Genomic DNA, 17,009 nt, shown 5'->3' with positions numbered 1-17,009 from the left:
TAATGACTGATTAAATAGGTCAAGGAGAAGAAAAGCAGTTAGGGGAATGTTGAATGAAGCAGCCTCTCTTTTTGAGAAGACAGCTTAAGCTTTTCAATAAACTAGTGTTGTGAGAAAGCTCATACTATCCCAGATATTACCAGGTGTTAGAATTACTAAATACAAAGTCCTGCAGATTATATTGTGGTTAATACTTTTGAACCAGGATCTACTTCCCCCTGTGTTCTAGATACTGCAGCTGTTACTTTAACCCATGAGTACCACAATCAAAACCTTTGTTATTTCCAGTTAGGTAACCTTAATTCTGTTCTGGTCTGGGGAATGTAAATTGCAAACCACAGTGCTACCAACCAGAATTCTAAGAGGAGTTTCACTTTTTCTTAGACCAAGTGACTAATCTTCTAGCATTAGTTTCCAAAGTCTTCTACTGTGAAGTGGTAGTCAGAGGCATCAGTGAATACAGTACTGCATTGTCAAGGCTGGTAAAATGAGGCATCCATGAGGTAAAACTAGTAATGTTTTGGTATTAGGATGAAGGAAGTATGGAACAGGAAAATTATTCTCTACTCCAAAATACTGTTGTGAGTGCCTATAGGATTCATGCATTCTCTGGTATCTAAGTATATAACCTACTGTTACTAAACACAGTTGTAGCTTGGATATTTTTTTTCTGAGTGCAGTTTCTGGTTTTGTGGCCATACTAAGGTTTGCCTCCTTGTGCTCCATTATCTAGACTGTAGTAGCTGGGTACTGTGAGGACACTAGCTTTACCTATCCTAATTTGTGTCTGTGAAACTGCACAAGTTGAATGACTTAGTTCTTTGACAAACTTTAGTGACTGTTTAACTGTGACAATGCAACCCACCCAAATGTGACAGTGCAACCCACCTATGTATAATTAATTCCCTCTGAAAATTGTTTGCTATTGCTGTATTAATTTATCTTGTAACTACCACTGTACTTTATCCAAACAAAACTGCAAGGAACTAAAATCTAATGCAGAGTAAAACTCTCCAAAAGAGAAAGTTAGGCATAGTATCAGCCTTTCTTCTTTTCATTAGCAAAAAGCTGAATAAAAATAGCTTATTGTCTGTGCTGGCAAATCACTGCAGACAAATGCTCCTTTAAAGAGGTAATATGTGAATATTATTTTTGTAAAAAAGCTGTTGAATGTAAGTGTTCATTACCACTTTTATTTGCTGCCATGTAGCTGAGCTGTAAGTTCATAAGACCTTCCTGAACTGTACAATAAAGAATACTATAATTTGTTTCAAAAATATTACTGCTGCAGCTTCCTAGCTGCTACATATTAATCCAAAAAGACTGCCTGAGGTGTTCAAAGAAATTCAAAAGGGGGGAAAAAAAAGTGTACATTTGTCTAAGAAGGAAATACTGATATACTGGAGGGATAGTTGTACAAGTTACTGCCAAAGGAGCAGCATGGCAATTAAATAAATACAGATTAGGAGTTCAGTCCTTTCCAGATGAGCCCTACTGTTCCTGTTCAAGGCTGGGAAAGATACAGCATCTACATCTGAACTTAACCTAAATACAGGTCATAGCTAAATAAAAGGGAAAACGGTAAAGACCATTTCACTTTGTCTGAATGCTGTAAAAAAGAAGTTAATCACCAATCATCTGATAAAAGCACATGCATATGCAACTTTTTAGAATGAGGAGGTTTGGTTCCCCTGAAACCACAAAAATGTAGTGTAGTAGTAGGTGTAAGTGCTTATAAAGATAGGGTAGAGGTAAATAAATGGTAGGTAACTACTGCAGAAATTAGAAAAAAAAAGAATTAATAGTAACAAATAACCTAGTATTGAAGAGTGGAAGCAAAAACTGTTAACTGTATTTTGTGACATCATCTAGTCATCCTTAAATACTGAACTTGAGCACCACAGCTCAAATTAGCATTGGTAGTTACCTGATTCCCACCACAGGCCCATACTACCTCATACATCATTCTAGCAATGTAACTTCTGTGTTTGCTCTGTCTCTGAGTCCTGTGAGACACAGAACAAAACAGCTCCATCCATACAGGCTACTTGCTCAACTTCAGTTGCAAGCTAATAGCTAACTAACAGAAAATTTAGCTATCCCTAATGTGGCTCCCAGAACCTATCAACTGTCATCAGATTACTGGATTCTGCAGTAAAAACATTAGTAAGCTGGGGAGAAGAAGCTGTATGGACTGGTTTTGAAATACATTGTTATAAAATCATCACATTTGCATGTATTGGTGGCTTTTGTGTTATCTACGATTATATTCAGTCTAACAACTAAGTATTTTAGGAACTACCTAATTTGTAAAAGTGGATATTTGGACATAATGGCTTGCTATAAAAACAAACTGCACACAGGCTACTCTGGCTGTCTAATTTATACTGATTGTAATGAGATACATGAAAGATAAATGCTTTATCCTTAAATCAGGCCTCCCTGAACTACTAGTCATTTGAAATTGCAAAAATTAATATTCCAGCTTAAGCCTTTTAATAGCTTTTACCAAATAAATGAACTAGATTACTTTAGCAGTGGTCTACAAGAAATGCATAGCAATGTTTAATTATGTTTACTTCAGCAGATGTCATGTAAAGCTGTGGTATTAAGCTCATTGTTCAACTAAAGAAACCTACATTTGGACAAGTAACAGCAGTTCATAAATCTTACTGGTACAAAAATACTGCAATGCCTGTACTGATAAAAGGCCTAACAATTTAATTTACTATAATACACATCATTAAACAATCTTACGTGAGCTATGTCGTAGTCTATGAACTTTTATAACTGCTGACAGCTCAGGAGGCTAGATGTTGAATCTACAAAAGTCTAATCCGTAGCTTTTGAAAAAGGCTTCTATTTGCAATGCACATAAATGTCTAAAGTTATCATATAAAATTTAGGGAACGCATTTTTCATCAATTCTACCTGTCTGAATTTGGCATTATAGAAAGTGAAACAATGCAAACAGTCCAATGCCATTGAAAGTGAATGTTAAGTAGTTAAAGATTAATTGGACAGACAGGAATTGGTTCAGGGTTTGCTCCCTCTTCCTCCCCCCGCAAAGTAATAAATTGACTAATAGGCCTTCTCACAAGATTATCAGACACAAGGTTAGAACAATCCATTAAATCATTTAATAGGAACTTTAAAACATTTAAATCATCTTAAGGTAACTTCTCTACGGCTAACGCCTATACTTGTATCATGTTACTTAGGTACAAGTTGTTTCTCCATTGAGCCATCAGAATAACATGGACTGAAGAGACTTGCGAACAGTTGCCATCTCCTGCTGTTGCTGTTACAAGAAAAGGAGATAATACTGAACAAATGCCAAACCAATGATTCCTTAATCTAATTAAATGAATGTCAAATGACTTCTTTATAGAATGTTCTATTTTTGTATTTAAGTTAAGTTCTTCGTAAACCTGATACTTACAGTGTCCATCATAATCTTCTTCTGCAACATAGCCATTTCTTTGCGAAGTTCATTTTGTGCACCAACTAGAAGATTTTCATTGTTTTTCTCTAGTTCTTCCATGCTCTGCAGTTAAGGGTAATCTTAATTCAAAACTGCTTGATGCCTCAGGGTTAATTTAAAAAAAAAAAAACAATCCATTTTTCAGACTACAGCTCAATTTTTACAGCAGCAGTGATAATTACAGATGAATTTTGTCATGAACTTGAAAGAGAAATTGTGTGGGACTTTGTACTCCACTCTACATTACTGTTCAAACAATATGCACATGGCGAAGGAAACAGTCCTTTCCACCCAGCATCTCTGAGGTCCCAGCTACTATCCTGCATTTCAATAAACATAAGGGTTCTACAAGAAAAAAATTAGACCCATACCTGTCAGGAATGATAGGGGTACAGTTTAATATTATGACAACCTTAGAGACTCGACATAAGGCCTAAAGAAAATGTTGAATTTGCTCCTCTTTGCACACTTCACTCCAAATAAGCTGAGGTGAAGCTCACTGGTTATCTTCCCTTTTGCACATACAGTTATGCCTAACTGATGTACATAGCTGCATTTTCTTTAGCTTATATTTAAAGTTAAGCTGATTTGAGGCTTGATATTTTTTACCTGTTCATATTCTCTCAGGAGAAAATTCATAGTAATACAGTTTTTCATCTTTGATGAAGACATTGTTGACATTTTGAAATGGTTGTTATTAAGATTTCTGTAATATCCTCTGCAAATTTCAACCATCTTAAACTAAGCATTGAAAAATAAATTTAAAATAGAGTGACTCTGTCTGACTTGGAAAAAACCAGATATCATAACTAACTAATTTCAAAAAAGGGACGGTTAGGAAATGACTCAAATAGAAATTAAGGCTTGTTAGAAAGTGCCAGACTTTACCCCCTGTACCAGTATGTGCTGGGGGCTGCCCAGCTGGGAAGCAGCTCCACAGAAAAGGACCTGGGGGTCCTGCCAGAAGCGTGTCCTTGTGGCAAAGGTGTCTGAATGTCCCAGGCTGCTTGAGGCAAAGCACCACCAGCAGGCAAGGGAGGTGATCCTTACCTCTGCTCAGCGCTGGTGAGGGCATGCCTGGTGTGCTGCGTCCAGAGAGACATGGACGTGCTGGGGGGAGTCCAGCGAAGGGCCAGGAAAAAAGATAGTTAAGGGACAGGAGCACCTCTCCTGTGAGGAGAGGCCAAGAGAACTGGGACTGTTCAGCCCGGAGAAGGGGAGGGATCATCAGGGGAGATCTCATCAATGCGTGCAAATACCTGAAGGGAGGGTGCAGAGAAGAGAGGGACAGGCTCTTTTCAGTGCCAGGTCACCAGCACATGGGCACAAACTGAAGCACAAGAGGTTCCCTCTCAACATCAGAAAACACTGCTTTACTGAGTGTGTGACTGAGCAATGGAGCAGGTTTCCCAGAGAGGTTCTGGAGTCACCATCTTCAGAGACATGCAGAAGTTATCTGGACATAGTCCTGACTTGCTGGACCAACCTGCCTCCCAGCGGTCCCTTCCAACCTCAACCACTCTGTGATTCTGTGATGCCTTACCCCTGTACTCATCACAAAACCAAGTGTTTAGGGTGCTTAAATTTTTCCCCTCACAGTGTAGATTTCTAATAATTTAGAAATAGTGGGGGAAGGAAATTCTGGGAATAAAGTGTTTTGTTCTTAGTGTACAATGACAGGGAAAAACTTTTTTTAACCCAAAAGAAGCAAAATTTTTTAGTAGTAGTACTCAATCATTTTTTGTTTGCTGTCTAGCATGTCAGCCACTTTTAGAAAACGTTTGATCATTATAACTCATGTTTAAAACACAATACGCTTTCATAAGCACTGTCCAAAAATGGTGTTTATAGGACTGCCAAGAAATACAAAAACAATGCATACATCAACAGTAAAGTTAAACTGGATTGGTCATATAACCATCCAGCAGGACCTGTTTTCACTGTAAGCCATTATTTGTCAAATTCTTCAGTTGACTTAGTGAACATTTAGTTTTAATAGCAGCTTATAAGAAGGAAAACCAAACCCTTTCTAGTCAGTGTTGGTTAGGAAGCAGAGGAGTTGTAACTAGGCAATTTTAAGAGAATTGCCACTTATTAACAGGCAGTTCCCTTACAGGGAGCAGCAACAGCTAAAAAGGTTAATGACAGAAAAAAAATGGCATCTAATTCTCATTATGGAGGATGCATGTGCCAGCAGTAATAAAAGTAGTACGTTACAGCATGAAGTGTATTTTTAATAGATTAACTTTCACTTTTTTCAATATGCACCAAAAACCTAAGGGACAGTTAAGAGAAAGGCCTGTTGATTTGACCAACTTTATAAGCTTTGAACTGGTAACTGGTAAACTCAGCTTTAAGCTGAGTTTGGTTTAGAAAGCATGCTCTGAGGGTTTGCTTAAATATATGAAACAGGATTGCCAATCAGATCCCTGCGAGAAGACATTTAGGTAAAGCATTTATAAACAGGTGTAACGTGCATGCATATATAGAAAGAACAAGCCATGTTTTAACCAAGAAGGGAAAAATAGCAACTAGCATGAATATTCACGCAAAGCTGTTGTTTTCTTAAGTGAACCTTAAGTCTGTATTTCATAAAGGCTGGATAAATATTGCCTTCCTAAGCGATGTGGTAAGGATCAGCTGCCTTGCAAGAAGAAAATTTACTGTACCTTTAAGAATTGCTCATACAGTTGCTTAATGGTTTTCAGTCTCTGGCTTTGAACTATTCTTGCCTGTTGAAAAACTTTTTGTTGCTGACGAAACATATTCTGAAGCAAAAAAAAAAAAAAAAAAAATCATGTTTTACCAAAAGTGCTTTGACAGCAACACTGATGCCATTTGTCAGAATCAAAAATTCTGCCTTCACTGGCAGTCCGGGTCATACAATGTAGATCCCTGCCTGGGGAGGTATCCTTGTTCTCAGTAATAAAAGAAAGACTGAAGACTGGATTAAGCCCTGAGTCGTCCCCTGAGGTCCCCTTCCAACCTGAACTTTTCTCTCTGGGATCCTGAAGGCTGCTGGCCAACACAGTTCTTGTGCATCCCAGGGAAATGTGCTGACTAGGGAAAAGCACAACTTGCAAACATGCTGGGAGTACAAATACAGCAATAGCGTGTGTTTACATTCCACTGTGTAGCTTCTGTCACCTTTAGTCATCAAATTATCATGCATTTGTGATATAGAGGCATACATTTAAGCAATGCATGCTTAAGGACAACTACTTTCCAGTATTCCTTTGTCTCCCTACCCAAAGTCTGCAGATGCACAGATTCAGCACATCTGGTTCCTCTCCATAACCATCTTGGCTTTTCTCAAGCCATGTTCTGGCTCAGGGCATCATTTACTCCCATCTATAAACTTGAAGTAAAGTACTGCACCCCTCTTCACTTTGAAATATATCCCAAAACTTAAACATTTATGGTTTAAGAACCACGAAACCTGAATTAAATTTTTAATCAAGAGACATGTTTGTTTAAACTATATGAGGTATTTTTTACATTTCTGCACTTTTACATTGGTTGTCTTGTCTAAACAACACTATTCTCTCCTTGTGATTATACTGTGAAACAATTCCTGTGCTGGAAACCCACCGCAAGTTTTTCTTCCTGTTCCTCTGCTTTCTGCACGTCTACATCCCATTGCTGAAATAAAGTCAGGAACTGCTGGGAGAAATCATGATTGAGCTTCTGCCTATAAACAGACACTAGCTGTAAGTATTACAAATGCTGTGAAGAAAGATAAGGTTCTGTGCACATGGAATAGAATAAAAGGAGTTGGCATAGATAAAGATGCTATTTTGAATCAAGTCCTAACCTACTGGATGTTTTGAAAAAATTAACATTCATACATATATTTTTCCTAAGTGAATGTAAATTATGTACATATAAAGAGACAGCACTCTTATACAAAACTCAGGTTAAAAAATAATAACAAGACAACAAACAACTTTCTTCCTAACAGAGAATGTCAGCTTTTCTGAGGTTTACTGTGGTTTTTTTTTTAATTCCACTACAGATCTTGGCTTTAACACAAGGTGTTTATAATGACAAATCGATCACCTCATTCATTAGTTCATTATGCTCTAGTTTCTCTGTGTACAATAACATTTTGTTAATGCAAGTTTCAAAAATATATATAAAAACAAAAAGTTGCAAGTGTTGCAGACTTTCGGCAGACTTTCGGTTTTAGCTGTCTCCTTTTTCAATTTGCTCTGCTTTTAGTATCAGGTGTAGTAAGTAAATAAACCTTAAAAGGTAAGGAGGCATGTTATTAGTTGAGATGAATCTCATCTCCAATATGAAAATTATTTTCTTTCCTAACCAAAAGGTGTAAAACTTTTCCTAAGCAAATATCAGTTTTCAAATAGAAAGTCTGAAATTAAATGAGAGTAAAAAGTTTTGAAAGACAAAAATCACAGAAAACATTTTCTGTAACAACAACATTAAAAAAGAAAGAAGTGAAATCAGTTGTATAAGGTATTTACTGTCAAAATTCCAAACTTTAAACTTCATTCAAAAGAGAAAGTGTTATGCTAAAATGTTACTGACAGTTTAACCCAAGAGGACACAATTGGAGGCAGCAGAAAAGGGGACCGCAGTAGGTGTTTAACTACTAGATACACTACTGCTATTTAACGGCAAGAAGATGGATCAACTCTCAATGCTATGATGCAAAAAAGAATATGACTTCACACGTTTAAAAAACAATTGTAAATGTTACCTTTGCTCCTGCTGTGTTTTCCAGACATGTTCAATCTTCTGGTTACTGGTTTTGAGTGAAGCTTTCGTATACATTTCTAATCTTTTCCTCTTAGCTAAGAGAGCTTTGTTAATGTCAGCTAGAATGAAAGAATATTTAGAAATGAAGCATACCAAGATTTATTGTGCGTTTTCTTAAAGATGCTGATGACCTTACATGCTTTGGAAAAGCAAATGAGGTGTGTTCTAATAGGAAGAAGCTAATAGGATCTGGGCTTCTAGCTGCCATGTAAAGAATCTTTCTCCACCTGGTGTTGGCACTGCTACAAGAGCTACTTCTCAAGGCCCCCCACAGACCCTATAGCTTACACTGGGCCTCTGGAGTTGCACCTGCTCATTGCTCAGCCCCACGGACTACTCCAGCAGCTGCTTTGAGTCCAACCTCTCCGAGGGTCCAGGCCTGACAGGACCCACCCTGATGTCACTCACCTTTAGCTTCTTTTACTCTGGTCAGGACAGGATGGGTACAGTGTCAAACTTGCTCTGAGCAGACACATACAGTGCACTGAAACCGTTTCATGGTTTCAATCCCGGGCAGCTGCATTCTTTCCCATTTAAATCAGTTCCTTACACGCTGTATCCATCGTGTTCCCTAGTGATCCTTACAGTCTAACATGTGCTTCTAACACACACAGTAAGCCCACACACGTCTGAAACACTAGCAGCATTACCTAATCAGTTCACATTACGCATCTTCAGACGTGGTATTTGGACGTTTCACACTGTTAATTCTTCCTCATTCAAACCTGGAGATGTCTTGGCCAAACCTTGACTGAGTACAGACATCCTACTCTTTTCTCTTGTACCTCATGATCTGTTAGTTGCACTATCAAAATCCTCATTTGTTTGGCTGCACAACTGCAGTACCAGCTCAGAGTTTCCAGGCCTTCAATTTATTTGTGTAGGCTGACACTTTATGAATGTCATTTTCCTCTCAGAAAAGCACAAGCTCAACTGTTTTAAAAGTAATATTCATTCACATTTTGTAGATTTCAGAAATAAATTAGAGGTAGCATGGGATTACTATCACTGTCAATATATTGAATGACTGAACGACAAACTATTTCTCATACTTCAGAAAGACTCCTTAAGTACTTTTTAAGAAATATTTGGGTTAATGTCAGTTAGTATGTCTATTTCATTTTAATTTATATTTGGAGATTTAACAAACAAGTCACAGTTAGGTTAATACAGGAATTGCTTTTTCTTTCCATTGTAGGTTTCAGGAAACATCTGTCAAATCTGTCTCTCTAACTTGCTGAGGCATCTGCCTCTAATGCCAACCCTATTATTTTTGAGTAGAGAGCATCCTCTCTGTGTTTCATTTAATTTCCATCGTTCTTTTTTTTTTTTTGTCCTCAATAACAAGCAATCCCAGCTTTTTAAAATTAAACTTTGAAATTCTCCTCCTGTCTAGATTGCTAGATCTACAATAGCATACTAATATACACCTTAACTGCGAAAATTCTTAATTCGTGAACTAATAAATTCCTTGAACTCTTTCACCTTAAGCTTTACATGCAAACAATGACTGTGCACAGCATTTTCATACACATACAAGAATCAACCACCTATTGAGTAAGTAACACTAGCATTAAGATGTTTTCCCTTCTTTCCACTCCTTTTTGATGCTTTGTTCCACTATCTGTGAAGTGTATTGCAAATTCTTTGCAGGTGAGATATGCTTTTTCTCTAAGCTGTCAGCTATCTAGAATTCAGCTCGACACTTTGAATTTTAAGTAAAGCCATCTGAGAATTTCATTTCACTATGACTTAAATCCAAGTAGGCAACGTGAAGAAATCTCTCATCAGTACATGACTGGCATTAGCTTCATTGTTTGGCTCCGCTAGAAATTTTGTACTCTTCTTCCTGACTGCAGAAATTCTCATTTCTACAGATTCCCTATCCTCTAGATTCCTGAAGATGCAGAGTACAAGCTACTCTCTAGCTCAGTCTTTTCACAACTACAGGCTGCAGCTGTGAATTTTTTACTGTGAATTTGATTTTTTTTTTCCTGTTTATCTGCTTATCTTCATATTTACATGCCCCTAATTTCTCACTCCTGTCTGGCACTCCCCAGTCTCTTTTGTTTCATTGTAACATTGTAAATAATTATTTAAGTAAGAACAACAGCTTTCTAACTCACAGTCTCTTCTCTCTGCCGTATAATTACCACCTCTTAAACTGCTTCTTGAAGTGGGAACTGATAATCAAAAGCACTCATGCATCTTTCCCTTTTTCATGTATAATTAGTTTACACCAATACTTTTCTCTCTCTTTATATGCAGTTATTCCCTTCTCTTCCTTCTCTTTCCATCTGGTCCATTTAGATGTATTAAATAGTAGCTCTTTTCTGAAAACTGACTGTAAGCAATGCTACAAACACTGGCTATTTTATGCAGATCTCAGAAGTTATGATAATGGATTACTGTCAATTCTGTATGTTAAATATTAGTTATTTTTCAACTTATTAGAATGTAAATGTACTTACCTCCAAATCTTTCCAGCATATTCTGTACTTCACCCCTAAAAAATATTGTTTAAAAACTTTTTTTGACCATTTTTACTTTGGAATAAGACCAAATGTGTATGCTTAAAACTAATTTTATTCACGTGCCTGATAGTTTAAGCAATGATAAAGCTGCTACTGTTTTACAAGATAAAAAATAACACTTACTCCTCTTCCCCTCCTACAAGAGTTCTCTTTTTAGACTAATTTCTTGATGTTCAAAAAGTTTACTACAATCTATTAAATTACTCCCCAATAAAAAAGCACTATGAAGCCTTTAAAGGGTCCCGAATGAGGGAGGATGGTAAATAAAGTGGAACAAACCCCAAACAAAACAAGCATACTGACTAACTGAACTAAGTGTCTACTTAAGACTCACTTATTTTGAAAAAAGACATTCTAACCCTTACCCTACATCATCTGGAACCACATGAGTAGTCACCAAAGGTCTTTTCTTGCCATGCTTCTCCATTACTGGTGTTTCAGCTTAATGTAAATTTCAGAAAGATTAACAAAAATTTATATTTATATTTTATACATATTTATATTTTGTGGGGACCACATGAATTATGAGAAGTGTAACTATTTTTCTGTAACGGCACTTCTTTGAATACATCCCAAGGGTCTCATCCATAACACATACAGCTCCTAACATTTTGAATGTGAAGAGTTGACAGATGGTGATGAATTCTACAAGACTAGATATGAGTTGACGCTGCCTTGAGTTCCTTGAGGGTGGTCTCAACCAGTTTTTCAGTCCACTACTACACAAATACCCCCAACTCACAATAAACAACCATTAGAAAGCTAAAAACTATCTAAAAATTGAAAAAGCCCAATCTGCAAGAATTTAAACGTACTCTGACCATTAAAGTAGCAAAACCACATACAGATATATATGTTCTTTCAAAATAAATTAATAAATCCTTGGTTGACAGATTTCCATTACTGAAGGGGAGGGTTGGCTTGGGGGGGAATTAAGATTATACCCAATTCAAGACAGAAACATAGGGTACCCAAAATATGAAACAATACAAATTTAACAAATAAAACTATGTACTGTTTCGAAACAGTACGCATTAGTGTACACAGCTATACAAGCTGTCCTGAAAACAACAGACATTTATATAGCATAAAGTTGCTCAGCTATCCTTACAGAAATTTGGTTGGCAGATTATATAAATAAAAAGTGAATGAGATTCTCCCCAATTCCACATTTTGCAAACCCTCTCATTTAGAAAGTTGTAGGAATGTACATTTTGATCCGTATAGTAAATAATATAAATCTGATAGCGGTTCCTATTTAAAGTTTAGAACACGCTGACTAGACTTGTCAGATGTTTCACAGAAAGCAGCATAACAAAACTCTGTGGAAATATTCCTGATGCTGGTTTTATTATTTACCCCCACATTTCAGTATTTCATAGAAACAAAGTAAAGGATTTAATCTGGACAACTGAAAAAGGGGGAGAAACAGAGAGAAACAAAGCCCAGACATGACTGCTGAAAGACAACATCCATCAGTTGATGAATGAAAACTCTATTTTTAAGATAAGTCCACTCTCCATGACACTCCCTCAAAATTAAACAAGAAGTCGTTGGTTGACTTCTATTCTTTTTCCTCAGCTGGCTCTATCTCTTCCTTTCTTCTGTTCAGTCTTCCTGAAGTATTCTTAAACCTCCCAGCCTAAGACTCCTACTAACCTATCCAACCTCACACTTTACACAAGTGAGCAGAGCTTTTCTCTTCTGTCCTGATACCACAGCATTATATGCAGCCAGGTGATAGAATAACATGGCATTAAAATAAGGTAACAGGGTAACAAGATTCTACTCTATCGTAGGCGTTACCTGTAAGTTTGAGACCTAACTGGGTACTACACAGAGCTATTCTGATGTGTTCTCTTACCAGTCAATCAACACCATGCACTAAGAGGCTGTCACAAACATTAGGAACCATGTTTGCTCAGGCACTCGCTAACGCATATCTTCTCATCTATTCATAGTCAGAAATACTATAAACTTTTTTAAAAATATAATAATAATGTAAGCACCTTCTCTAATATCTTCCTCTGATCCACTCAGCTCTTTTCTTTCCTCTGGAAAGTCATAGGGTGGTATCGCTTGATCCTCCTGTGCTGGTTTACCAGCTTTTCCTGAATGCTTTCTTCCCGATGGTGCCATAATGAGATTTTCTTCCTATTGAAACATAGCACTGAAACATAACTTTTCCCACAGGAAGATGAATATGTTTTCATATTTACATTGATCTGTTTGTTTTGTACACCTGTAAGGACAAGAGGCAGTCAAACTGTTTTATTTTTGAGGTACTTCACAGGATTAACCATCAGTGGTGCTTTTAAGAACAGGGTAAAAAATAGCAGGGCTAGCGGGATCATACTTTCTTATGTTGAAAAGCAAACTATGCTCTTAAGAAAGCGCTCTTAAGGTGCCTGTCTGCTCAGTTTCCATGATGTTTATTTTATATTTTATCAGATTTGATACCAGATTCGCAAAGAGCTACTCTAATGTTTTGCCCTACAAAATACATAAATGATAAATGATGAAAAACAATCTGGTTCTATAACCCATGCTACGCTAGACAGACAAACACACACATGTAATTTTTAAAAATCCTGGTCAATTTTCACTTTCTGAATTAGCTTTATTATTAGCCATTACACCTCTTAGGTGTTTCTGATGTAGCTTGCATATTTGTGTTTCTACAAATGCACTTAAAAAAACCACTAATATCACTTATTTTTATATAGTATGTGTACTATTTTACAAGTATTTATGGAGTAGATATTTATTTAGAAGGAAAAGAGAATAATTGTAGCTATTAAATGCGAGAATGACAAAAGCGAGCCGTTTCCTTAGCACTTCATCAACAAGAGAAATAATATACCAAGGTAACAGAAAATAGCAGGATACAGTATCCTTACTGCAATATTTCTTCTCTTATCTTCCCCTGATAGGAGGAGGTATGAAGCATTTCAATATAAATTTAAAATGACATACAATTTTAAAAATCCTGCCAAAAATAACGTAGGATTATTTGGAAGATGGAAAGAATAAAGGAAAACAAACAAACAAAAAAAACAGCAATAAGTACCCTGTCTTCCAAACCAAGCAAGACGTAATTTACCAGTAGATAAACTTCTCATTCTAGATGCAATTCAACACTAGAAATACCAACATTTTCCAAAAGTAGTTCTGAACATTAAGTTCACACAATGAAATTGAGAACTCCGGTAAAGATCTTTTGACTTTCCATGGACAGTGAGGTCCCCCTAGCTTTAATAGCTGTCTCAAACAACTGAATTTCCTATTCCCCCCTTTTTTTTTTTTTGAGTTAGCTGCTCATAGCTATAAACGTATCAGTTTTTTTAACCACATTACATGGATATATACAGCATGATCACACTAAGCTGCTAAGTGAGAAACACTGCTTTCTAATATCCAACTTCTGCGATTGATGCTTCTCTACTTAGTGTGAAGCAAAGTTTTTTTTGCAACTTAAATTTCTTTAAAGAAAATTAAAGCTTCCATTTTAATTATTTCTTGGAAGATCAAAACTTGTCCCATTACAATTATCCTCAAATGAGAGAAAAATTTAAGGCAGCTCTAGCACTCCTCAAGACTCATTCTGATTTTCAACGAGTGCAGCTTTGAAAATATGATTTAAGTGGGAAAGCACTGATATGGTATCTGGCAGCGCATATCTGATTGTGCTGCCAAAAAAAAAAATCCCTCTTCAACTTTAAACTGCAAGCGTGAAAAGACATTTACTTATATGTATTTCATCTTGCATACAGACGTGTTTCTTTGTACTGAAAAATCCGTGTGCAAAGCACAAACACACGAATTCCTACAGACACCGTAAAACAGCCTTACAACCCCACACAGCCTTCACCCATCCTGTGTAGCTCCTTGCTTTAGCTGATACAAATGTTAACATTTTTTTCAGAGGAACTCACCTCCTTATTTCTCCCCGCACAAAAAGACCTGAAAAAAGTATTAGTTGAGTGAGTCTCACGTGTGGGGTGTTTTACCAGGTGGACCCACCTGCTTCCACCACAGCCTTGGTGCCCTGGGAGGAAACCACAGTGGCCTCAAAGGCTGAGGGGCACGGCAACGTCTCAGTCCCAGCCGTTACTTCCCACCCTGCCACCTTTCCCCATTGCCATCCCCATGCCACTGACGGGTCCCTTTCCGACTCCCTCTGCCTCACAAGGAGGGGACCCCCCGGCGGCAGGGATCACCTCACGCCCTCGCTCCCTCAGGCAAGCAGGCAGCCTGCTGAACCTCGACCCCTCACCCCCGGGGCCGCAGAACCCCCGGCAACCGCCTTGCAGCCCCTCACGCTCCCTCCCCGGGCCGATGGCGGCTGCTGCTGAGGCGCTGCCCCACCTCAGCGCCCCCTCCCCCACCCCGCTCAGCAGAAAAGGGCGGGAAAAATGGGCGGGAAGGGGCAGGCGGCCGGGGCGGTGGCCATGGCTGCTGAGGCAGCGCTGAAGGTGGTGAGAGGTCGCCCACCTCCGGCCGCCTTTCCTTTGGTTGGAAACGGCTTCCAGCTCCCCCTCAGGCAACAAAACGCCTGCTAAACAGTTTGTTGTCGTGTATGTAGGCCAGGGTGTGACGGCTTGGGAAGATGTTTCAGTAAGTGAATGCAAACAGGCACTAGTTCTCTAGCCAACTTCATTCAACGAATTACATGCTTTGTTTCAGATTTTTCTACTGTTCTCACGTGATTTTGTCCTCCTAAATGATTTATTTTGCTCTTCACTTACACATACTAAATATAAAATAAAAATAAAGAAAATCCTAGAAATATTTTGTCTCGTCCTTACCCTCAACAACTTAAGAAATCTTACCTGTTGTCATTTCCATAACTGAGTTTAAACTTTTTCCAAGCTTGTATTTCACTGGGCCTGGCTGGAGTAGAGTTAACTTCCTTCACAGCAGCCTGGATGGTGCTGTGCAAGGGCTTGGTGACCAAACCAGCGCTGGTAACACATGGATACTTCAGCTGAGCAGTGCTTGCAGAGTATGCAGGCCTCCTGTTTCCCACTGTGCCCCCACAGCAAGGAGACACAGCTGACTCGAAGAGTTATCCCATGCTTGGTAACATCGTGCTCTGCAATAACAGCTTGGGGTTTAGTCTTTCCAAGGCAGCTGATCCTCAGTGGCTGGGGCTGCCTGTTGGAGTTGGTGAGCAAACCCCTTCAGCTGCAGTTTGTGTTTTTATCCCCACAAACCCTTCACATGTTCATGTCTTTCTCTTGACCCACAAGTTTTTCTTCCTTTTACTCTTCTAGTTCTCTCCTGCATTCCTGCTGGAGGCAGAGCAAGAATCTAGGGGTGTGATTTGGTGCTAGCTGAGGTTAACTCACTGCAACCCTTTTCACCTATTATCTTGCTTTGCTTGCTTGTTTTCTTTTTCCAACTAATATGCTCACAAATTTTAGCTGTGATTTTCAGTGGATACCTGTCAGAAGGTTTATCCAACATCTTTTAGTCATTTTTGCTTTAGTTAAATGAAATGCTATATCTCTACTTTCAAATTTTGCTTAAACGAAAAGGTCTTGCCTGACCTATGTATGCAAACTATTTTATTTGTACATCACTTCATCAAGAAGACTGCCTTAAAATTTCAACCCTTTTTCCCCCAATTATTTTGATTAGAATGGCAAATATATTTTTTTAAAAATCCTAATAAAATTTGAATATCACTAATAATATTTTAAAGTGAAAGTATCAAAGCTTTCTTGTTTTTCTTGAAAGGTCTCATTTTTTGCTAGTCTGAAGTAGAATCACAGAATCATCTAGATTAGAAAAGACCTTCAAAATCACAAAATCCAACCATCAACCTGACCTACTGAGTCCCATCACTAAACCATGTCCCTTAGTGCCGTGCCCACATTTCTTAAGTACCTCCAGGGATAGGGACTCCACCACTTCTCTGGGCAGTCCATTTCAATGCTTAAGCACCCTCTAAATAAAGAAATTCTTTCTAAAGAGCAGTCTAAACCTCCCCTGACACAACTTGAGGCCATTTTTCCTCACATCCTATCACTTGTTACCTGAGAAAATAGACTGACACCCACCTTGCTGCAGCCTCCTTTCAGGTAATTGTAGAGTGATGAGGTCTCCCCTCTGCCTCCTCTTCCTCCAGACTAAATAACCCCCTCATAACGCCTGTTTTCCAGTCCCTTCGCCAGCTGTGAATTAAGCTACGTATTTATATTCTATGT

General features: G+C 38.1%; 2 protein-coding genes across 8 annotated transcripts in view; one reads left to right on the top strand and one right to left on the bottom strand.

The window, feature by feature from the left end:
• The window catches only part of CHPT1 (choline phosphotransferase 1), a 22,530-nt gene extending 18,271 nt beyond the window's left edge, over window positions 1-4,259 (top strand). The window contains exon 9 of the mRNA XM_083830432.1: window positions 3,222-4,259. Coding sequence (XP_083686558.1) covers window positions 3,222-3,266 — 45 coding nt within the window. The 3' untranslated portion in view covers window positions 3,267-4,259. The remainder of the gene's footprint in view (window positions 1-3,221) is intronic.
• SYCP3 (synaptonemal complex protein 3) lies at window positions 884-17,009 on the bottom strand. 7 transcript variants are annotated; one of them, XM_083830475.1, is made up of 10 exons: window positions 15,018-17,009; window positions 14,733-14,760; window positions 12,807-12,951; window positions 11,163-11,238; window positions 10,735-10,769; window positions 8,205-8,322; window positions 7,076-7,175; window positions 6,154-6,252; window positions 3,443-3,547; window positions 884-3,301 (listed from the first exon to the last, which is right to left on the bottom strand). In XM_083830475.1, exons 3-10 carry the CDS (start codon window positions 12,934-12,936, stop codon window positions 3,248-3,250), a joined length of 717 nt encoding a protein of 238 aa, XP_083686601.1. In that variant the 5' UTR covers window positions 12,937-12,951; window positions 14,733-14,760; window positions 15,018-17,009; the 3' UTR covers window positions 884-3,247. The 7 variants fall into 7 exon arrangements, 6 of the variants coding, with proteins under 6 accessions (XP_083686601.1, XP_083686600.1, XP_083686605.1 ...); XM_083830474.1 differs by having other exon boundaries at window positions 15,074-17,009; XM_083830479.1 differs by having other exon boundaries at window positions 15,630-15,859.

This window comes from Anser anser (assembly GCF_964211835.1).
Source record: "Anser anser genome assembly, chromosome: 1".
NCBI lineage: Eukaryota > Metazoa > Chordata > Aves > Anseriformes > Anatidae > Anser > Anser anser.
Note: the sequence above shows the minus strand (reverse complement) of the source record. Positions and strands in the feature narration are given on the sequence as shown.